The 24,525-nt window shown below is 39.4% G+C and overlaps 1 protein-coding gene across 1 annotated transcript in view; it reads right to left on the minus strand.

Annotated features, from left to right (window-relative positions):
* Positions 1-24,525, minus strand: part of TRHDE (thyrotropin releasing hormone degrading enzyme) — a 1,116,537-nt gene that overhangs the window by 508,939 nt on the left and 583,073 nt on the right. The window contains exon 6 of the mRNA XM_077468366.1: positions 1,358-1,495. Within this exon, the coding sequence (XP_077324492.1) occupies positions 1,358-1,495 (138 nt within the window). The remainder of the gene's footprint in view (positions 1-1,357; positions 1,496-24,525) is intronic.

A 24,525-nucleotide genomic window follows, 5' to 3' on the forward strand; every position in this document is an offset into this window, starting at 1 on the left:
GCAGATTAGTGGAATCCAGTGCTTCATTTTTACTTGTTATGAATCTAGCAGTAACTGATTTCTATGCTAGCCCTGTTGTTATAACATTGTGACTAAATATTACATAACGCAATATATCTTTCATTGTAAAAAACATGTTCACTAGGAGAATGCCACTTATATAAATGTTAACTCAAAGGTGTTGATTTACTTAAAGCAAATAAGTTGTTCATTTTGGAGGGAAAATGTGTTATTCTCTTAGTGAATGAGGTAAATGTCTCCAATCATTGGGCAAACAAATGGGCAAATCATGGACAAACAAATATCTATCTATCTATCTACTCTCTCTCTCTCTCTCTCTCTCTCTCTCTCTCTATATATATATATATATATATATATATATATATCTATATATATATAGATATATATAGATATATTATATATATCTATATCTATATATAATATATGCACATACAGTATCTCACAAAAAGTGAGTACACCCCTGACATTTTTGTAAATATTTTATTCTATCTTTTCATGTGACAACACTGAAGAAATGACACTTTGCTGCAATGTAGTGAGTGTACAGTTTGTATAACAGTGTACATTTGCTGTCCCCTCAAAATAACCATTCCAACATGATAACGACCACAAACACACCTCCAAGACAACCACCGCCTTGCTAAAGAAGCTGAGGGTAAAGGTGATGGACTGGCCAAGCATGTCTCCAGGCCTAAGCCCTATTGAGCATCTGCGGGGCATCCTCAAATGGAAGGTGGAGGAGCGCAAGGTCTCTAACATCCACCAGCTCCGTGATGTCATCATGGAGGTGCGGAAGAGAACTCCAGTGGCAACCGGTTAAGCTCTGGTGAACTCCATTTTTTACTTAGGGATGTACTCACTTTTGTTGCCAGCAGTTTAGACATTAATGGCTGTGTGTTGAGTTATTTTGAAGGAACCACACATTTACACTGTTATACAAGCTGTACACTCACTAATCTACATTGTAACAAAGTGTAATTTCTTCAGTGTTGTCACATGAAAAGATATGATAACATATTTACAACAATGTGAGGGTGTATTCACTTTTGTGAGATATACTGATATTATATATATATATATAATTAGGACATAATTGTGCATAATTAGGTTTTGGAAATTCTTTGCTAAGTGAATTTTCACCACATTCACTAAACTGAAAGAAAATTCCCTTGCAAATAAACAGCCTATTTGCCTTTAGTAAATCAGCCCCAAAGTCTCCTTTATATAATTTTGTAATCACTGGTAAGCCAAATTAATAAAGAAACAGGTTTTCATATACTTCAACAGTCAATATAGAGTTAGAATTTTAAACTTTCATGAACTTATTTCTTCCTACCTTTTTATATGCAATCCAGTCAAACACTCGATCTATATCTGTGGCCTTTAGCACTTCCTGAGAAACTGGATGTGAACTCGCCAACCCATCCAGCAACATCACCTCATGTAAGACGTCTGTCAGAAATCGTTGCTTTTCCTGAAAAAGTTAAAAAGTACATTCATATTAGCACTGAAAATCCAGATTTTGTATTTCTTTCTGTAAGAAGCTTCTGGTAGCACATCTTCTGAACCAATTTACTAATCAAAGTATTTCTTAGACCTATTTTTATTTTACTTTTTTTAGTTTTGAGTAAAGTATGAAATGTTTAAAATACCTGTCAGTTTTTCATTTGCTATCTCTGTCCCATTGGGAATATTTCCTTCATTTCACGTCCCAAGGACAAAACAGAAAATTAAAGGGAATCTCTCCAAAGTTATCTAGAACATGTGTCTCTCATCTCATTTTTGGTGGCAGCTCTATAATTTTGTATCTCTCATTATGCATTGCCCCAGTAATGATGGTCTCCAGGACAAATAGAGTGGGTGAATCTCCCCATCTGCAGCAAAGCAAATGAATACTAACAGAGGTTCTCACAAATTTGCTATTCATACACTCCATGATAGATAGATAGATAGAGATAGATAGATAGATAGATAGATAGATAGATAGATAGATAGATAGATAGATAGATAGATAGATAGATAGATAGATAGATAATCATTTGTATTTGTGTTACACATACTCCTATTATAATAACCTAAACAGAAAATAAAATTGTAGTTAAAATTTGATTTTTGAAGCACAACACTTACTTCTATTTTAAAATACATATCTTCTTTTATTGTATTGTGTTTATCACATAATGAGTGTAAGGTCATTAATTTTTTTAAAACATTTACAAAATCAAAAAACAATAAAATATAATGAAATAATACACTCTTATCAGACAGTTTCAAATAAGGGGCTAATGTATCTCCATCATCAAATGTTTCATCCCAGAAGTATAAGGCGTAACATGTTTCTTGGATGTAGTCCACTTTTTCAGGAGCCATACAGTATATGTATTATTATCTAGAACAGTATTCTCAAAACAAAATATAAACATCCTAAATAAATAACAAAGCACGTCATCCAACATAGATATAGACAAGGTTGCATTGACCCCAGGCTAGATGAGGGGGGCAAGAACAAAGACCTGAATGTGGAAAGAAACCAGCAGGAATGCCCCGAACAAATCAGCATCTCCAACATTAGTTGATTTAAACAATAATAATTTTTTAATAAAAACAAAATTGGTCCAGACCCTAAAAAAAATGCAAAGAGGTGGGTAACAGGTGGGGCCTAGCAATTTGAGAACCCATCATAACTACTACATCCCCAAATATTTAAGCCCAAGCACAGGTGAGAGTGGATCTTTACTAGTGCATCACCTCACTTGTTGGCAAAAGTTACAATTTTTTTTTCTGGTTTCCTTATATATCCAACCAGCTGTCATAAACTGTAAACTACAAAAAATCATTATCTAATAAAAAGCAGCGTGTATCTTATTCAGAAAAATATATATATTGTGCCCTGTTAACCGCTTGCTGACCAGCCGCCGTCATTATACTGCCGCAGGTTGGCACGGCTGCGCAAATCGTAGGTGTACATCGTCCACTTTAAAAGTGATAGGGGGTGCTCGTGCCCGTGGTGCAAGTCTGGAGCTAATGCACGTGGCTGGTGGCTGCAATGTCCACTGGCCACCTGCGATCGCTCCTCAGAAAGCCAGAATCGGGATCTGTCAATGTAAATAGACAGATCCCCATTTTGACAGGGAAGTAGAGAGAGATCTTCTGTTCCTAGTGATCAAGAACAGCGATCTCTCTCCTCCTCCGATCAGTACACTACCACAGTTAGAAACACCTCCCTAGGGAACACTTAACCCCTTGATTGCCCCCTGGTGTTAACCCCTTCCCTGTCAGTAACATTTATACAGTAATCCGTGGCTATTTTTAGCTCTGATTGCTGTATAAATGTCACTGGTCCCAAAAAAGTGTCAAATGTGTCCGATCTGCCGCCACAATGTCGCAGTCCCAATAAAAATTGCAGATCACCACCATTACTAGTAAAAAATAAATAAATAATAAAAATGCCATACATATATCTCCTACTTTGTAGACACTATGACTATTGCACAAACCAATCAATATACACGTATTACGACTTTTTTTAACAAAAATATGTAGAAGAATACATAATGGCCTAAACTGATGAAGAAAATTATTTTTATTTTTGAATACCTTTTATGGCAAAAAAAGTTTTGTTTTCCACAGAGGTTATCAAATACCACAAAAATTAATAAAATATAAATGCAGCGCTATTAATCTATCATGTGAAAAAAAATATGTCCAGTAATATCAAAATGTATTAAAAATAAATCAATCTATATAATAATGTGTTCTATTAAAGTTCATATATGAAATAACTTTTCTGCGTTATTTAATATTATAGGATATATAGGATATTATATTAAAACCGGCTTTGTACACATACAAACATGTCTGCCTGCTCACCACTGTGCTGCCTGGTTTCATGGGCTCAGCTCCTCCCCTCTACATGAGTATTGCCCTCTGATTGGGCTTTCTCAATAGATGGACGGGCCACCTAACCCAAACCCTTTAATAGCTCAGCGTTCCCATAACAACCTCCCGAGCTTCACCCCGACAGTCTGGGGTGTATGCGGACACACCCACTTACTATGGACCACAGAAGTGTCATTTATCCAAATCAAAACAAATATAATACTACCTTTGCTCCTAATCACATTTATATCCCATTATTATGCAATAAACCTCCCGCCCTACTAATCCGGACTGCTGTGGTAACCACCCAATCACAATCTGGACAAAAAATAACTGTAGTAAAATATATAAATAATACCACTTCTACTTACATTATAACCCTTACATGTATAATCGGTGATTATTTTGTATAGACAAGCTAAATTATACTGAAAACATTTTATTAATGACTTGATCCTTGCACAATATGTTACATTTAAATACAATTAATATTACATTTATTATATTTATAAAAATATAATGTATTTCATTAGCACTGAATTTGCTCCATCACAATATATATTATTCCTAATCTCAGTGTATCACATGATTATCACCAGGTTCCAACCATAAGACACCAATATATATTCTTATTATGGGATACCCCCATTTACTATCCACTAGTCCTATTTCTAATGTATTAATGAATGTATTTGGAAATGAATGGTACAAGGTATCCCTATTAAATTGTATTACTACTGAATAAAATCTATCTCACGAATTGCTCCTATTTCTAGTAATGAAACCTTTATTCATTATACATCCAGCTTTCATTCTTCAATACTACCCAATCAATAATAATCACTGTTAACCATTATTGATCAAGCAGTTCAGGTCAAAGTCCACGTTGAGACCCCTGGGTACTAAGACCTTGGTCTCATACAACCAGAATGATTTACACTGACTGAGAGTTCTTATATAGTTGCCTCCTCACCAATGATGGTTGACCTTTTCCATCTCCCAAAATTTTAAACTTTTAGGGTTCCTGCCATGTACCTCCTTAAAATGTTTGGGCACACTGTGCTCTTTCATTCTCTTTCTACTACTGTTTATGTGTTTGCGCACCCTTACCAGCAGTGGCCTCGAAGGATGACCCACATACTGGAGCTTTCAAGGGCATCCAACACATAAACAACCTCCTCTGAAGTACTTGTGATAAAATCTTTGATCTTATGTGTTTTCCCTGCGGCTGTGGTGATAAATTCCTTCTGCATATTAATGTTATTACCTTTTGGGGTTCTACACTCCAAATACCTACCACATGAGTAAAAAACAGTTAGAAAATGTGTCAGAGTTCCCACTCCCCTCACAGGGGGATCATCCAATACACCTGGGGCTAGTATATGCCTAAGACAAGGGGCCTTTTTATATACAAATGCAGGGAGAGGGGGGAGTAACCACCCACCCAGGATCTTATCTCTTAACAAAATCCACCAATGCTTTTTAATTATATTCTCAATTTTATTATTCTGTATATTATATCCCAATAATATCCTAAATTCATCTCCTTTATTAATACCCACTGGTTTCTCTTTTGTCACTAACAAATGTATTTCTATATTCTTAACTGCTTCAGATTCTTTCTTAATGAATGCTTCTTCATAATCCTTCTGCAGAAGCTTCTCTCTAAATTGGACTGCCTGTGGTATGAATTCCTCATTCTAAGTACAATTTCTACTTAACCTTACAAATTGTCCCCTAGGTATATTCAACAACCATGGTTTGCGATGGCAGCTATCAATCACTATATAGTCACTCATGTCCATGGGTTTGCTGTAATTCCCAATGTGAATCTCTCCCTCCTGCACATACATTTCTATGTACAGGAACACCATGCTACATTTATCACATTTCCAGGACAGTACTATGTTTGTATCATTCTGATTCAACCTGTCCATGAAGGAAAGGAGACTCATTTGATCGCCTTTCCAAATCATGAATAGGTCATTTGAAGCCCCATACACACTATCAGTTTTTCTGCTGAGTTTTTCCTTCAGATTTACCAACAACTGATAGTGTGTATGGGGCTTAAATAGTAATGAAATTAAAGTTTTAGATAAAGGGTTAACATATGCTCCCACAAAGAATTGAAATGCATTTGAGACCTACGTGATATCCAGAACAATATGAGAAAACTTAATATTAAAAAGTATTTTTTAACTAAAACTAATGAAAGGGCTATACAGAATGTTATTTCGGGTACAGAATTATGGAATATGTCCATATCCAATCCCCCTGCCTCTGACAATAAATGTACAGAAGTTTTTAAAAATATGGTAAGTAATGACTTAAGAATTGAAAACTAGGAAAGTTAATGATCCAGAATATATGATAAAAGGTATAAAATCCTTAGAGGATAAGAAAGAGGTCATAGGCCTGTAGATAAAATGGCATGGACAGTGTTGATGTCTAAAGCCTATTATAAGCAGGGGATGGAGAGAATATTGGGAGACACAATGACGTACATCTTACTCAGTTCCAACCCAGTAAGACAATATAAAGATGATCTATCACAATTAATTAAGGAAGGAATTAAGAAAAATATTTTATGTAAAAAAAAAAAGATGCAGAATATTTGAATCCCACTTCATGAAGCATCTCAGTGATATATTTTCTCCTGAAAATACATAAGGATAGTAAAGATAGTAAAAACCCACTGGGTACACCTATAGTAAATGGGGTAGATTCCCTAACCTCTAGACTGGGCCAGTATCTAGATATCTTTCTGCAACTTCTGGTCATGTCGACCCCTGCATTTCTAAAGGAAACCAAGCATTTGTTGAAAATCCTTGAAAATGTTAAAATAGGAAATTCTCCCCGTTTTTTTGGTAACCGCTGATGTAGGGTCTTTGTATACCATAATAGAACATGCAGACTGAAGAGAATCAGTAAAATGGGCATTAAGTAATTCCTCCATAGATGGCAAGCATCGTGGATATCTACTAAAGTAGTGGGATTTTGGATGGCTCCATAGCTACTTCTGGTATGATAGTAATTACTATCTACAGAAAATCGGAGTAGCCATGGGGGCTCACTATGCTCACAGTGTGGCCAATTTCCCACTGGGAGTAACACATTTTTTTTTGGATGTGCCTGAAGAGTCGGTATGCTATAAGAGATTCATAGATGTTCATGATTTGGAAAGGAGATTAAATGAGTTTCCTTTCCTTTATGGACAGGTTGAATCAAAATGATAAAGACATAGTACTGTCCAGGAAATATGATAAGTATAACATGCTGTTCCTGGACATATAAATGTATGTGCAGGAGGGAGAGATTCACACTAGAAATGACAGCAAACTCATGGACAGGAATGGCTATATAGTGGTTAACAGCTGAGATATAGATTTTATTCAGAGGTAATGCAATTTAATAGGGATACCTTATACCATTAATTTCCAAATACATTCATTAATACGTTAGAAATAGGACTAGTGCATAGTAAATGGGGGTAACCCATGATAAGAATATATATTGGTGTCTCATGGTTGGAACCTGGTGATAAGATACATGCTATGTGACATCATAGGAAAAAATATACTTTTTTGAATTAAAAAATAAGACAACAGTAAAGTTTCCCTTAAAAATCTCCATAGGCAACATTTAAAAAAATTCTACAGGTCGCATGTTTTGAGTTACAGAGGAGGTATAGGGCTAGAATTATTGCTCTCACTGTACTGATCATGGTGACACCTGACGTGTGTGGTTTTAACACCATTTTCATATGCGGGTGCTCCTCACATATGCATTTGCTTCTGCGCTCAATCTCAGCGGGACGGGGCTTGCTTAAAAAAAAAAAAAAATTCTTATTTATTTTACCTTTTATTTTTTATTTTTACACTGTTCTTTAAAAAAAAAAAAAATGGTGTCACTTTTATTCCTATTACAAGGAATGTAAACATTTTAAATATGTCATATTTACACTAAAATGCAAAAAAAATGTTATTTGAAAAAAATAATTAAAAAGGCCCTTTACGAGCTATGGGCGGAAGTGACGTTTTGACGTCGCTTCTGCCCTGCAATGTTATGGATACGGGAGGGGGCCATCTTCCCCTCACTCATCTCCCTACCTAACATGGAAGATGACCCGATCGCCTCCACGGCTGCCAACGGCTCTGTTAAGCGGTGGACGACACCTTAGAGCGGCGGGAGGGGGGCCCCTCTCCTGCCGCCGATAAAAGTGATCTTGCGGCAAATCTGCCTCAGAGACCACTATTATTGGAAAATGGACCACCTGCTGAAGAAGAGGATACCAGGGTTATGGTAGCTAGCTTCTGCCATAACAAAGATATCCCTCTTCAATGAAAGGACGTATATTGGAATGCGGTGATCCGGAAGTTGTTATAGAGATCAAATTCCGCTAAAAATCTCTCCTGGATAGTCGACGCTCAGGACGCTGACACACAGCAATGTGCACTCTCTGGTCTCTCTCACAGCAAAGAGAGTCTTGTACAGCCTGATAAAATGCAGCTCTTTTCCCTTCTTCTGGCAATCTCCCTGTGTGTGAAATGCAGTTCAAATGATCTACCTTACAGTAGAGTTTCTCTCCTCTGTACTACAGTCCCCACAGTTCAGTGTTGCCTGACTGAGTCCATTCACCTGCTTAGCAGCTACCTCCTCCTGCTAATAAAGCTGTTGACCAGTCCAGGACCGCAGCTTCATCTCACTCTCTATACCTGTATATGTATATATATATATATATATATATATATATATATATATATATATATATATATATATATATATATGTGTGTATATATATATATATATATATATATATATATATATATATATATATATATATGTATATATATATATATATATATATATACAAAATTAGGCTGAGTCACTTCCTTTGTACCTCTGTTTTTCAGGAGTTTAGGGTCAGAGTGGGCTCCCAATTTCCCACCAATGTGTAGCATTCATTGTATGCATGTCACACGGGACCGTAAACTATGTTTAGATTATCTTTTTCCACTTTTTTTCCATTGAGAGCTAGATGTAAATGAAAGAGAGTAATACTACTAGATCACATACCCTCTCTTTACTTCTCTGCACAGCTATTCCCACACATATAACATTTTATCCTCTTCTTCATTGGAGAAGAGAAGTACAGTTATCAATAAACATGCTCTCCCCTGAGAAATGTATATATCGTGAATACTCTGGATAAGGCGTGGTATAGCATGCCCTAATAAATATACACCTATATGTAAAGTGCTTGTCAGTGCTATATAAACACCTGTAAACATACGCAAATAGAGGCAAATTTTTTTTTTTGAAAGTCGTTTTTATTAGGTTTTCTGATTTCCATGTGATACAAAGAAACAATAAAAAGGAAAAAAGGGAAATAAACCATTACAGATAACAGTGAGCTGTGGTTGTTGTTCCATATCGATAAATGATGCAAATCGAAGTAAATCAAAGAAAAAAAAATCAATCAAAAGAGATCAATCAAAAGAAAAAGAAATACAAAAAGAGAAAAAAAAAATAAAAGGAATAATCCGAACAACATAGTTCAAGAAGATCACCAAATATCATAGAACATTATAGAAATTCGCTTACAAGTAACAGCACATTTTCCGTCTACTGGCTTTACTCATGAATCCATAAGTATGAACTCGAACAGTCACATTTAAGGATCAACCTGGAATTCTAGTCGATCAGCATCCCTTATATTACTCGGACCTCTGTGTGGCACCCTCCGCACCCCAAATTGGGATCACGCTGTGACAGAGAGGCCACCCAGAGTAGAGTTAAATGACATTAAATGGGTCATGGAGTGATGGACTTTCGATTTGGGATCTGTTCAAGGTATCCTGCTATTGATAAAAGTAGTGATTATTTCTTATACCCCTCTGTCCAACATTTCCATTGTAAATCAAATTTTTTGCCACAAGATTTTCTGAGAGCTAGTAATCGTTCATAATGATAATTTAGATTTATTTGAACTAGAACTTCTGATGGATTTGGGGATAGTACACTTTTCCAATGGCGGGCTATAACCAACTTGGCCGTGATAAGGAAGTGTGTCACAACTATACGGAACTCGGGTGGGTAATTATCAATACCTATATGGAGAATTGCAAGAGCCGGGTTTGGGGACTGCAGCACCCCTGTAATTTCTGCAAGTATATTAAATAGTTTCCTCCAATAACTAGAGACGTTTTTTCAGTGCCAAAATATATGTAGTATGGTGCCTACATTGCCGCAGTCTCTCCAACATAGAGACGAGTGAGTGGAGAACATTCTGGCTAATTGGTGGGAGTTTGCCCGCTCTATTATGGTTCCCATAATAATTTATTTTGAGTCTTTTCATAGCTTGTTCGTGTTGAGCACAGTACCATTCCCTTATTTCGTATCTCACATGAAATAGTTTATCGGCTAGGTCCGGGGAAGGGTTAGATTGGTTTGTTTGTTCTAAAGAGCGGAGTTCTTTTAATAGATCGTTTAGTACAGCAGATCGAGATTTAAGCATTTTGGAATTGAGTTTTATCAGAACCCCCCTTATATAAGCCTTATGGGCGTTCCAGTTGGTGAAGGGACTAGTACACTCAGGGTCATTAAATCTAAAGTACTCTTCCAAATGTAGGGAGATTTCTATTTGGAGTTTTGGGTCCTGCAATATCAACTCATTATTCCTCCAAATACGAGACGAAACTTGGGATCTGGTCCCTGCAATGCAGATCAACACAGGGGCATGGTCTGACCAGGTGATATCTAGAATAGAAGATTTTGTAACCTTGTGGAGCAACTCCCCATCTGTAATAAACATATCTAATCTGGAGTAGGAATTAAATCTTGGTGAATAGTATGTGTACGATCTCTCGTTTGCATTTAGGCAGCGCCAGGCATCATACAATCCTTCCTGTAGTAGGAGGTCTCGGAATTTGGGAAAATGATTCCTGACTCCAGATGAGGTATCTAAGTCTTTATCCAGGATCATATTAAAGTCCCCACAGATCAGTAAACTTCCAACTCGCATCAACTCCATTCGTTTAACGACTTTCTTAAGGAACCTCAATTGGTGCGAGTTGGGAGCATATATGCAAGCTAGAGTAATAGGGATCTTATTGACATTACAAACCAATATAATGAACCTGCCATTGGGATCGATAAATTAATCTTTAAGGTCAAAGTTCACCGAATCTCTCACGGCTATCATGACTCCCCTTTTCTTTGCCGCTATGGAGGAGTGGAAGATGGATGGAAAGTTCTGGTGCGTGCAAAGCGGTGTGGACAATTTGTGAAAGTGGGTTTCTTGCACTGCCAGGATGTCAGCTTTCTGCTTGATTGCTTCAGTCCAGAGGGATCGTCTTTTAGCAGGATGGTTAAGTCCGCGTGCGTTAAGCGATAAAATGTTAATATTCATGGGTTCAATTTAGGGAGCGATGTATAATCTCGTGGTCATGTAAGAAGTGGTTACGGTCCAGGACATAACGTATTTTGTAGATGTGTAGTATCTTGGGCCCAAATTGCGAGGTAAAACCATAACAATTAATGTGCTGTATCTGTTTAGAGAGGTCACGTATTTACACAGGTTGTGTCCATGAGGATCGGAGTATAGCAGGTAGAGATACAATGATCCATTGTTAAGCAGGATTCGTGTAGGTCTCAGATTGCTGGTCAGGTCCTTATGCCAGTACCATGACATGTGTAAGCGCCAAATAGAACGTGAAAGGAACACAATCGGAACAATGAAAAAAAGAATAAAAGAAAAAAAATGCAAACAGGAGAACTGGGGTAAGAAACAAGACCCATACAGGTCAGGCAATATGAATGCCCAGAGTGGGGGTTTACGGTACGATAACATGTACCAGGAATGCTCAGGGAACTTAGTTGGAAGCTATGGAGAGGATGACCATGCTATAAGAACTCAGGTGTGGAGAGCTCTGGATCTACGATGTGGTTTTACTTGCCAATCGTTATGCAATTTGGTCGGCAGTCTGGTGGACGACTGGGATGGGTCCGGATGAAGGTCTGGCGGCAGGATCTGCCATGTTCTCAAGAGATGCAGCCCTTCCTCTAGGGAGTGGATAAGATGGGTGGAACCGTTGAATGTCACTTGCAATTTGGCGGGGTACTTCCATTTATATAGGATCTTGTGGTTCCGCATGGCTTTGGTGACTGTCGCCAGGTTACGGCGAAGTTGCAAGGTGTGTTGTGAGAGGTCTGGTAAAATCTGGAGATTGGAGGCCGCCTCTGGAATATTATCACCTTTCCTAAGCGTCTCCAGAATTTTTTCTTTGGTGTGAGTAAGACGTCCCGGGGTATTTCCTGGGGTAGAAACGACGGTTTGGGGACCCTGTGGATCCGGTCAATCGTCAGATCCAGTGGAGACAGTGATGGGACCATTGCTTGGAAGAGGTCCTGGGCGTAGGATGGCAGTTGTTGTGTTAGGATTGTTTCCGGGACCCCTCGGATCTTTAGATTGTTTCTACGGGATCGGTCCTCGAGGTCTGCCATTTTTAGTTGCATTTTGTCGATATTTTCTTGTTGCATTGCGTGCGAGTCCACCAACGCATTAAAAGAGGAAGTGACGTCGCTCATTCTGGTTTCCACTTGGTGCACTCTTCCCCCCAAGTCACTAATCTCCGCTCTGCATTGATGTAAGCAGGCTGCCATGTCAGATTGTAAAGATGACCTCAGTAGCATTAACAGTTCTTTAAGTGTGGTGTCAGAAATAGGCTGACCTGTAGTTGGAAACTGTGCGAACGGATCCACTTGTGGCTGTATTGTCGTACCTCCGCCAATCGAATCGGTCGTTTCCACATCCGTTCGGTTAGACGCTCGTGCAGGGTCAAGTCTAAGCTTAGACTTGACAGGGCTTAGTGACGATGGGGAAACGTTCGGAGAGTCCGAATCGGAGGATTGTGTACCTGTTTCCGCGTCCATCTCCACCGAGTGTTCCGCTCCAGGCTTCCTCTTAGGTGACGATAGATGGTGAGAGCGTCGCTCTGCGTGTCGTCCTCCTCCGCCATCTTTCTGTGGCCCGCGGCCTACCGCCGGATAAAAATCCGGTAATTTCATGGTACTGGCCGAGTGCTGTGTTTTCCTCCGCATGATCGCTGGATCGGCGGAAGTCTCCCACGTCGCTAGTGCTCGATGTGCCGGCCGTGAGATGCAGTTAGCGGGCTGGAGGGTTAAAATTCCCTGAGCATTGAGCGGAGCTCTTGCAACAAGCGGCCATCACGCTGCGCGGTCGCCACGCCCCCCCTCTAGAGGCTAATTTTTTAACAAAAAAAATACTACTTAATATGCACTACAAAAAAGTAGGATATAGTTGGGATATACCAGTCAGGAAGTTAGATATTCTTTAAAATGTTATAATTATAATAGTAAATATGTACTAACTGTAATGTTAGATTTAAAAATGTAACTAAACCAAGTTTCTTGAGCACACAGTGCTAAATGACATTCAAAAGCTTTCCACAATTATAGTGTTATATTTTATTCATAAATGGAACAATTACAATGTAATTCAAAATTTGTTCTCTAGAAAGACGAAGAGTAATATTTAAAATTTGGTAAATTAGGCGGGTTAACCTGGGATATGTGCTGATTACACCAAATAATGAATCGTTCTATCTTTTCTTCTTAATTCTAATTATAAATTATTAATACATTTAAAAAGGAAAAAGTCATAAACCACGTAAAAAAATCAATCTTCAGAGAAAACCGCAATGACACACAGGTTCATTTACTCAAGGTTGTATAGCATAATTTATACTCATCTTTGTCTATTGCATTTGTTCTATCTTACACTGTAATTTTATTCTTATTATCACTTGACATGGTAAATTTAAATTAACTGTTAAACATTTAAATATATGTTATTACTACTGTTAATAAAACTGGTAAAAACACATAAATGTAAATATTATAGATAACGTAGATTAGGAATAACACACAGCATTTAATCTTTCAGTGCAAACTATAAAATACATACAGTTGTATGCAGTCTGTTTCTCTAGTGGAACTGTTTGGAACCTGAACATTCAAATGGTGGATGCCTACCACACTTCATTGATGTAAATGGCTATTCTAAACATTGCTTGAAGGGTGCAAACTGGGTAGGCTTAGCTTTAACACATTTAACTGAAAAATATTAAGGAAAATAAAAATTGTTCCTAACAGCTTCTGTGTTATATGTTACAGTTTACATTTTATATACAGCATAGTTGCCCACAGTCCCTATTTTCCCAGGACATTCCCGGTCTTACCCTGTCCCAGGAAAAATCACTGGAAATTGGCTTTGTCCTGGGGTATCGCCAGAGCCGCTAGAGGTCCAGGGTTAGCACTGTTGATTTGGTCACCACTATTTTTGCGAAGGCTAGCTTTAATGGAGGCTGAGAGGAAGAAACAAGAGGGTGGAACCCGGGTGGCAATGAAAGCTACTAATAGAAATGGAGCTGCCACCAACCACCCACCCTGTGGCCTGCTGCTGGTCCATGACCTGTTGTGGGCCAGGCCATGGGGTGGGGGGTTGGCGGCAGCTCCATCTCTATTGACAGATGCTTTCATTTCCACCTGGGCTTCGCCTCTTGTTTCTTGCCCTCTGCCTCCATGAGAGCTGGTCTTCGCAAAAATGGCAGTGGATACCAAATTACCAGTGTCGATCCCAGACATCTAGCAGCGGCTCTGGCAATACAGCAGCATGGGGCTCTCATATTGCATCTGGTGGCAAGCTGCATCTTGTGGCAAGTGACACAACCTGCATCTGGTGACAAGCTTCATCTGGTGGCAAGTGACACGCTGCATCTGGTGGCAAGGGACTGGCTGCAGCTGATGGCAAGTGACACGCTGCATCTGGTGGCAAGTGACTTGGTGCATTTGGTGGCAAGTGGAACAAGATGAATCTGGTGGCAAGTGGCACAAGCTGCGTCTGGTGGCAAGTGACACGCTGCATCTGGTGACAAGCTGCATCAGATGGCATGTGACTCGCTGCATCTGGTGTCAAGCTGCATCTGTTGGCAAGTGACTCACTGCATCTGGTGACGAGCTTCATCTGGTGGCCAGTGACTTGCTGCATCTGGTAGCAAGTGATAGGCTGCATCTGGTGACAAGCTACATTTGGTGGCAAGTGGCTCACTGCTTCTGGTGAAAAGTTGCATCTGGTGGCAAGTGGAATGCTGCATCTGGTGGCATGTGACATGGCAGGTGACAGGCTGCATCTGGTGGCAGGTGACAGGCTACGTAGCAAGTGACACGCTGCATCTGGTGGCAGGCGATGGTGGTAATACTCAGGGCGCCCACTGATTCTGCATTATGGTGAGTTGAACTATTTCATTTTATATTACAATGTAATAATATAAATAATGTGCTTCAATCATCGTGACACCATGTTAACCATGGCATTGTGATGATGATTAAAGAGCTAACATCAGCCATTGCCCCGGAAAATCGCCTGCAGAGATCAACCCGCCGACACCCCACTGCTCCTTGGCAGCATTTTCTTTCATGAAACCAGTCCCTATTGCCAAAAAGGTTGGGGACTATTGCTGTAGATGACTCATCAGATCACCAGACAGCTGCAGCTTCCCCCTGTGAAAACATGGCCGCGGGGCCATGTGGAACTGCACACCTCGGGCGGGTTAATGGACATGACATCAAGATGCCACCCTGAATGCAGTGGGTCCCCAGAGAGAGTGAATGGAGGAGTGCAGGGACAGATCAGGGTGTGACATGACAAGACAAGAGAGGTGATTATCACCCCCATATTCTCTTTACACCTCCTCATCTCTCTATGTTGTCAGCTGTGTCCTTAATCTCTAACCTTTTCTACCATGTCCACAATCTCTGACCCCATCTCTTGTAGTAGGTCTGTAGTCTCCTGTATCATGTTCGCACCCTCTCTGACCATCTCCTGTATCATAACTGCACCCTCTCTGACCGTCTCCTGTATCATGTTCGCACCCTCTCTGACCATTATTATTATTATTATTATTATTATTCAGGATTTATATAGCGCCAACATTTTGCGCAGCGCTTTACAATATGAGGGCAGACAGTACACTTACAATACAAATCAATACAGGAGGGATCAGAGGGCCCTGCTCGTTAGAGCTTACAATCTAGAAGGGAGGGTCAAGTTGAAACAAAAGGTATTAACTGTGGGGGGGGGGGGGGGTTAAGCTGATGGAGAAAATGAAAATACAGTTAGGTGTGGGTGGGGTAGGCTTCTCTGAAGAGAAGTGTTTTCAGGGATCGTCTAAAAGCTAATAAAGTAGGAGATAAGCGGACAGATTGGGGTAGGGCATTCCATAGGATTGGGGAGGCTTTGGAAAAGTCCTGGACCATCTCCTGTATCATAACTGCACCCTCCCTGACTGTCTCCTGTATCATGTCCACACCGTCTCTGATCGTATCTTGTATCATGTCTGCTCTCCTGTATCCTGTCTGCACACTCTTTGACCATCTCTTGTATCACGTCTGCAGTCTCTGACCATCTCTTGTATCTGTTTGATGGGATCTGTCTGGGCGATGGTGTTTGAAGTATCTTTATCTTCCACATGTTAAACTTTCTGGAATGCACATATTGCTATTGTGGTAAAGGATCTGGGCCTGCTGTACCTCCATCCCTCTTTCCTCCTATCTCCTTCCATTCCTATCCCTTTCTTTCTTTCTCTCTCATTTCCTCTCTATCTTTCTTTCTTACTCTCTCTCTTTCTCCCTTTTTCTCTTACTTTCTCTCTCCCTCTCGTTCTCCCATTTCTTCTCCTTCCATCACTCATCTCAGGCTCTAACCACACCCCCCTTTAAGCCAATATTTTGTTTTAACCTTGCCTACAGCCAAAAAAAATTGTCCCTATCATTTTTTTTATAATGTTGGCAACTATGTATACAGTATAATGGCTGTCTGTAAGCAAATGTGGGACATGGTATGTATTGCCAGGTCTACTGCCTCATTTTATTAAAAATAAGCTAAAAAACTACTCACAAACATGTGGGAAAAGGTTTGCAATGCAAATGATCTCCAGATGACAGCAATTAGTTAATTGACAACAGACTCCAAATAGTAATAAGAGAGATTTCAAGGGCCACTGCCAGCTGACGCATTTCGAAGGGATATAAATAGAAGTAGGTATCAGCGCTAAAAAATCAACAAATCGTAAAGAGGAAAATAGTAGCCAACACAGTTCGTTAATCATCAAACTCTGTAAAATATAGTCCAAAGTGCAGCGCTTATTCAAGTTCAATCATTGAAGAGAATGCTGAAAAAACACTCTATGATAGTGAAAAAGCTTCCACTGTTTCCAGGGAGTGCAGAAAAAGGCACACACCCAGGTGCATCAAATCTGCTTATCAGAAATCAGATAGAGAAAAGCATCAAAATGTAAATCACAAGGGCTAAACAGCTTCCACTTTCCACCAGATGCACAGATGATCACCAGGACTGGGCCACTCTTAGCTGATATCAATCTCTCACAACCACCATGAATGTATCCAAGAAGCAATCAGAATAACTCATTTAACTCTGTAGTCTTTCATACTCAGCAAGTGATGTAACCTCCTTCAGAGCTCTGATACCTTCTTCCTCAAAGCCTAGCAGTGTTGTCACTTTCAGCTTCCCATATATATATATATATATATATATATATATATATATATATATATATATATATATACAGTAGGTGCCACTGATATTGTGTTTCCAGTGCAATCCTGTCACGCTGATTCCCCGCAACAGGCTTCTCTAACCAGCGCGATCCCGTCGCGCTGGTTCTCATGCTGGCTGCAATAGGAAAATTAAATTTTCCTATAGTAGCGAGTGAGAGAGATAAGCGACAATTTTGCCTCACTAATGAAACCTGCATGCCTTCGGGGGCATACCAGGCCCTTAGGTCTGGTAGGGATTTTAAGGGGAAGCCCCTACACCGAAAAAACGGCGTGGGGGTCCCCCCAAAATCCATACCAGACCCCTACCCGAGCATGCAGCCTGGCCGGTCAGGAAAGGGGGTGGGGATGAGCGAGCACCCCCTCCTGAGCCATACCAGGCCACGTGCCCTCAACATGGGGGGGTGGGTGCTTTGGGGGAAGGGGGTGCCCCCACCCCAAAGCATCTTGTCCCCATGTTGATGAGGACAAGGGCCTCTTCCCGACAACCCTGGCCATTGGTTGTCGGGGTCTGCGGGTGGGGGGCTTATCGGAATCCAGGAGCCCCCTTTAAGAAGGGGCCCCCAGATACCGGCCCCCACCCTATGTGAATGAGTATTGGGGTACCATGTACCCCTACCCATTCACCTGTGAAAAAAAGTGTAAAAAAAACACAACACATGTTTTTAAAATAATTTATTGCACAGCTCCGGTGGTCTTCTTCCGTCTTGGGGGGTCTTCTCGTCAGACTCCTCCGTTATCTTCTGCTCTTTTACTAGCTCTTTTACTAGTGGAGGAGCCTGGCTTTCTTCTTCGTCGCCGCCCGGGAGTCTTCTTCCGACTTCAGGGGTCTTGTCCCCCTCTTCGGTTCTTCTTGCCGGGCCTCCGCTCCTTCTTCCAGCTCTTTTACTGGCGGTGGCCCGGTCTTCTGTCGCCGCTGTCTTCGCTGCCTTCTGTTCTTCTGTTCTCCTCTTCTTCTTCTTCCTAAAGATGTTGACTCGTCGCTCTGGCCGTAATGACAGGGACGAGTTGTGTGGCGACTTATATAGGGACAATGAGCGTGGTCACCGGGTGATGTCCCCGCCCCTTATGATGTCACAGTCCCAGAGGATGCTGGGACTGTGACATCATAATGGGCGGGTACATCACTCGGTGACCCCACCCATTGTCCCTATATAAGTCGCCGCGCGACATCTTTGTACTAGGAAGGCGGATTACCTTACTTCCTAGGAAAAAGTTCTGGGAAAAGGGGTATGATGCTGCTCTCAGAGACTGCCTTAATAAGTATGGAGTCCTCTATGACAATCCATCAGTTCCCACAACCAATTCTGATACCCATAAAGTTTGCTTTTCTACTCAACATATGAATAAGGCATTTGAGATACTAAATATAATAGCACAATCTAGTGCTAAGTGGTAGTCTTCCTGATAGACCCAATATTGTATTTAGGAAGAAATACAAATACTCCTGCGCACAAGTGAGTACCAGGTGGACTAAAGTTTGTGGTAGAAGGTGCCTCAGGCCTTGCTGCCCTCAAGGATAGGGATATCCTAGTAGTCAAAAAGGAAAGAAGAAAAAGAGGGTGCACCAGCTTTGTGCATTATCCTTAAAATCTTTTTTATTAAAAATAAGATAAAAACTACTCACAATCATATAAAATAAAGTTTGCAGTACAAATGATCTCCAAAGGACCTCAGTACGTTCACTGATAGACTCCAGATGGTAATGCAGGAGATGTCAAGGGCCACTGCTGACTGACGTGTTTCAAAGGGATACATTCTTCCTCAGAACCTATTAGTGTTACCACCTTCAGCTACATATATATATATATATATATATATATACATATATATATATATATATATATATATATATATATATATACATATATATATATATATATATATATATATACATATATATATATATATATATATATATATATATATATATATACATACACATTCACATATGAGCATTTGGAGAGGCCCCAAGGTCCAGAGGCACCACCCACACTCGTGGGAGGCTCACTACAGATGGGTAATGCCCACCAAGTATTAGAAGATGCCACCGCACTGACATCTGCATAAGTACATAAAGGAACAAATGACTCATATACTTGAGGATGCACTGGGGGTCCATAGCCAAAGAATATAGTCTATAGAGGGCAGTGAACAAAATATAAAAAATATTATTATTATATATGTCAGTGATCAAGATTACAAGCCAGATGGCCACAGTGGATATCCTGGACTTACCCAGTCACTGGATTGCAGGTCACCTCCACATATTGCTGCCAGCAAGGGGGGGACAGGTAAGAAAGGGGAGCCAACAGGGAAATTATCCCATAATAGGGCCAATTATTAGTAGCTACAAGGTCAGAAAAGTAGAGGGACCTCCTCTATTTCGCTGCTAGGCTCTGAGGAAGAAAGTATCCCTTTGAAACGCGTCAGCCGGCAGTGGCCCTTGACATATCCTGCATTACCATCTGGAGTCTGTTTGTCAGTCAACTTACTGTGGTCCATTGGAGATCATTTGTACTGCAAACTTTATCTCATGTTTGTGAGTAGTTTTTTATCTTATTTTTAATAAAAAGACGTTTAAGGATAATGAACAAGGCTGGTGCGTCCTCTTTTTCTTCTTTCCCTTTTGTATTTAGGAAGTCTCCTGGCTTGAGGAGCTTGGTAGCCCTGAGTATGGTGAAAAAATCTTTGAGAAAGTCTACAAGCACGTGGTCAACTATCTTTGACCAAAAACAGAGCTAAACGTGTAGTGTCAAAAACTGTGGTACATGCATGTACATGTGGCACAGGAAGAAGACTATAGAAGACAAAGATGGAAGGATCCACCAGTTAAAACAGTTTATTAACTGTAAAACGGGTCATGTGGTATATGGTATCATCTGTCCGTGTGGCCGCCTTTATGTAGGCCGGACATCTCGTCCTATGAGAGTAAGGATAGGTGAACATAAATGTCATATCATTAACACAAGAATAAGATATTCTGTCCCTAGCCACTTCCAAGAGGTTCAGCAGGGTGATCCATATGGTATAAGGGTCTTCGGGATAGAGTCAATTGGAGGTGATCTTGATAAAGAGAGGAGGCACCAGAAGCTATTTAAAAGCAAAGCCTATTGGATCTTCACCCTTGGGAGTCTTACTCCTGGAGGGCTCAATGAAGAAATACAGCAAATTGTGTAGTAATAATACAAATAAATACTGAGGCTAAAATAAATTTCACTTGTGGGCTGGAGCATATGATCTTCCTTTAGAAACAATCGTACCACTCTGTATGCTTTTTAGTGGTTACGACAAGATCTGTCTGACCAGTATTTGATTCTCTCTGGTTCCCTTTGTGTTCTTATGTATATGATACCCTGCTTTCTATTTCTCCCCTCTGATCCTCCCCACAAACCCCCCCAACCATTCCCTTCAAAATGATAAAGCATACATTTTTAGATTTTTAGATTATTGGTCTAATATGTATATATTATTCACAAATTTTCATTTCATCATCTTTCTTTTAGCAACTATCAATTTTTAATGAGGATTCAATATTGATAATATTTTATTATTCAATTGATTTATAATCAATTATTTATTTATTTTAATTAATTTAATTTTATACCATTTTGAATCATTTTGATTGATCCTGTTCTTTAAAGTGGTCCTGTGTTTCTTTAAAGTGTGTGTATGTATGTATGTATGTATGTATGTATGTATATATGTATATATGTATATATATATATATATATATATATATATATATATATATATATATATATATATATATATATATACCCTGTTTCCCCCAAAATAAGACCTAGCGGGATTACCGGTGGTGGCTGCAATATAAGCCCTACTCCCCAAATAAGCCCTACCCTGTTTCCCCCAAAAATAAGCCTTACCCTGAAAATAAGACCTACAAGGACTTTAAGTAGGGTTCATTTGGGGGGTAGGGCTTATATTGCAGCCATCACCGACAATCACGCTAGGTCTTATTTTCGGGGAAACAGGGTATATATATATATATATATATATATATATATATATATATATATATATATATATATACACACATACATTTTTATATGGGTTTGGTTTAGCCCATGTAATTAAAGTATGCAGTGTGTACACATGTGTATGCACTTATACTGTTAATTATATACATTTCATCCCCCCTGATTTTGATCAGGAATGAGCATTTGAGTAGAGATTTGGAGGGTTGGTGAATTCCAGAGGGGCCCGTGATCTCTTTCTAATTGGTCAATTGGGGGCAATATTTGGTTTGGTTTGATGAGGAGAACCATGTATTCCGTCCTCTTACTCATCAAATTGTGTTCCGTAGTGGCAGAATTGTCTGCTATTGTCCTCTAGTAAGTTCCTTCAACAAAATGGTGGCGGCTGATGGCCACCAGTGGCATCAATGGTGCTCGACGCTGGACACATAGGAAATTATGTCTTTTTTGCACTTCTGGTTGTTTGGAATGCAAACAATGTGCCGTGAGTTCTAGGGACGGGACAGGCCATGAGGAGAGTCACCAAACGGCAAAATAGAGGAGAATTCCTTCACATTTGGGCAATGTACAAAGCAAACGACTGGCTTTTTGATGGGATAATATTCCCGGCCCCCCTTGTTGGTGGTAGCGTGTGGGGGTGATAGGTGGTCTAGTGACTGTGTGAGTTTGGGACGCCTAGTACTGTGTATTGAGGTTGCAGATGTCTTATATAAATGACCATTTCTACCATCTGGCTCTTACTGATTGCCTGATCACTCCGACCATTGATATCAATCAATATATATTCAGTTTGCTGTTTTTTGTAGACTTTGGTTATTGCCCTCTAGTGCATATACAAAAAGTGAAAAAAAAACAAAACCCTAGTGGTGGACTTTTTAGGCACATAGAAAATAGGATAGTATCTTAATACATGTATATTTTATTGGTTATATATATAAAAACATATTACTTATATAACATGTGACATTCGAGATGCATTTCACGTTTTTATATATATATCCAAAAAAATATATTTGTATTAAGATACTATCCTATTTTTTTATGTGCCTAAAAAGTCCACCGCTAGGGTTTTTTTTCTTTTCGCTTTTTGCTTCAATATTGAATGTGGCACAAAATAAGCATTAAATTGCTGTTCTACAAAAATTCTTTCTAGTGCATATACAGGTACTTGTAATGCTAGACACAATTTTCTCTGTATATGTATTTTATCAAGTGTATCTGTTTATTTATTTATGTGGATGCCATTAGGGTGGTGTCTCCAATCGCCTAGTGGGCATTACCCTTTAGTGGGTGGCACCTCTGGACCCTCTCCAAATGCTGATTGATGTATGTGTGTGTGTATATATACATACATACATATATATATATATATATATATATATATATATATATATATATATATGGGAAGCTGAAGGTGACAACACTGCTAGGCTCTGAGGAAAATGGTATCCCTTTGAAATGTGTCAGCCGGCATGGGCCCTTGAAATCTCCCTTGTTACCATCTGGAGTCTGTTGTCAGTTAACTAATTTCTGTCATCTGGAGATCATTTGTATTGCTAACCTTTTCCTACATGTTTGTAAGTTTAATAAAAAGATATCTAAGGATAATGCACAAGGCGGGCGTGCCCTCTTTCTCTTCTCCCTCTTTTGACTATTAGGATACCCCTATGCTTAAGGGCAGCAAGACCTGAGGCACTATCCACTACGAACATTAGTCCACCTGGTAACTCGTGTGTGTGTGTGTGTGTGTGTGTGTGTGTGTGTGTGTGTGTGTGTGTGTGTGTGTGTGTGTGTGTGTGTCTTTCTGCTACCTGCTACTGCCTCATTTGACCTGGATTCAATACCATGCTCACCTGTTGTTTCACCTATTTGCATTTAAAGATTTCTATGAGGAATGTGTTATCTTAACCTGCTGTCTGATAGGAAAATGTAAGACTTTAATATGACTAATGAACAATTATTTTGGGTACTATAATAAATATCCCTATTAGGTACTAAGTGTATTGTCTTGATATCTACTGTATTATGGATTTTCATGTTATTCCTGTTTCTGATATTTTTTTAGCACTATCATAATAAGAGAAACAGAAAACAGATTATGCATTTGGACCTCCATACACATATGAATAAATTTTAATGCATGTCCTTTTTTTTATAAGTTTATAGACATTATCATTTTTGTTTTGAAGACTTTTGGTTTTCTTTGGGTTAGACATTTTTCAAAGAATGAGTAAAACGTTTTATGTGTTTACTTATGAGGCTTCAAAAACAACACAAATCAACATCTGTAGTTTATGACAATTGTAAAATGTGTGTGAATTTGTACATGAATGGAGCCTAAAAAGTGAGTGGACATTCAGTTAACAGACAAATATAAGTCTCTTAAACTAGCAACACTGAAGCATATTCTTTGTTTATTACAGACGGCCGAACAGACCCCTGTTTAGTTTGCACCAGAACTTCCGAACAGCGCAAAAGTTTGGACCTGAATAACAAACCCCATTAATGTCAATGGGACCTGAACGTCAAAATGCAAACAATTATATGCAAACAATTGGGCATAAAATGGTTATAGGGCTCTGGGTCCTGGATGCTGCCCTGGGGGACCTGTATCAATAAAAAAAAAAGTTTGTAAAAAACGGAATTTTTAAATGTGCAGCGATTTTTGGAAGTGAAAGCATAAAAATACAAAAGACATACTTCCAATATAGTCACTGGGGGTCCCCTTAGTCTACGTGTAAAGTGGCAGATCTGTACCATTTCTAGAATCTGCTGCAGCAATAATTGCATTTATAAAGCCAAACAAAAATACATTTTCCCTGCAAACTGCCTTTATTTTCCTCAGCAACACATGGGGAGCCAGTGTGAATGATGAGGCCACAATGTAGTGCAGTGGGAACAAGATTAGAGATTTTTTGGGTACATTCTGGTGTCACTTTGACTTTGGATAGAAGTAACGGGTGTGTCTTTG

The sequence above is a fragment of the Lithobates pipiens genome, unplaced genomic scaffold (genome assembly GCF_037356315.1).
Source record: "Lithobates pipiens isolate NorthernLeopardFrog02 unplaced genomic scaffold, aLitPip1_a1.2 Scaffold_8, whole genome shotgun sequence".
In the NCBI taxonomy this organism is placed as follows: domain Eukaryota; kingdom Metazoa; phylum Chordata; class Amphibia; order Anura; family Ranidae; genus Lithobates; species Lithobates pipiens.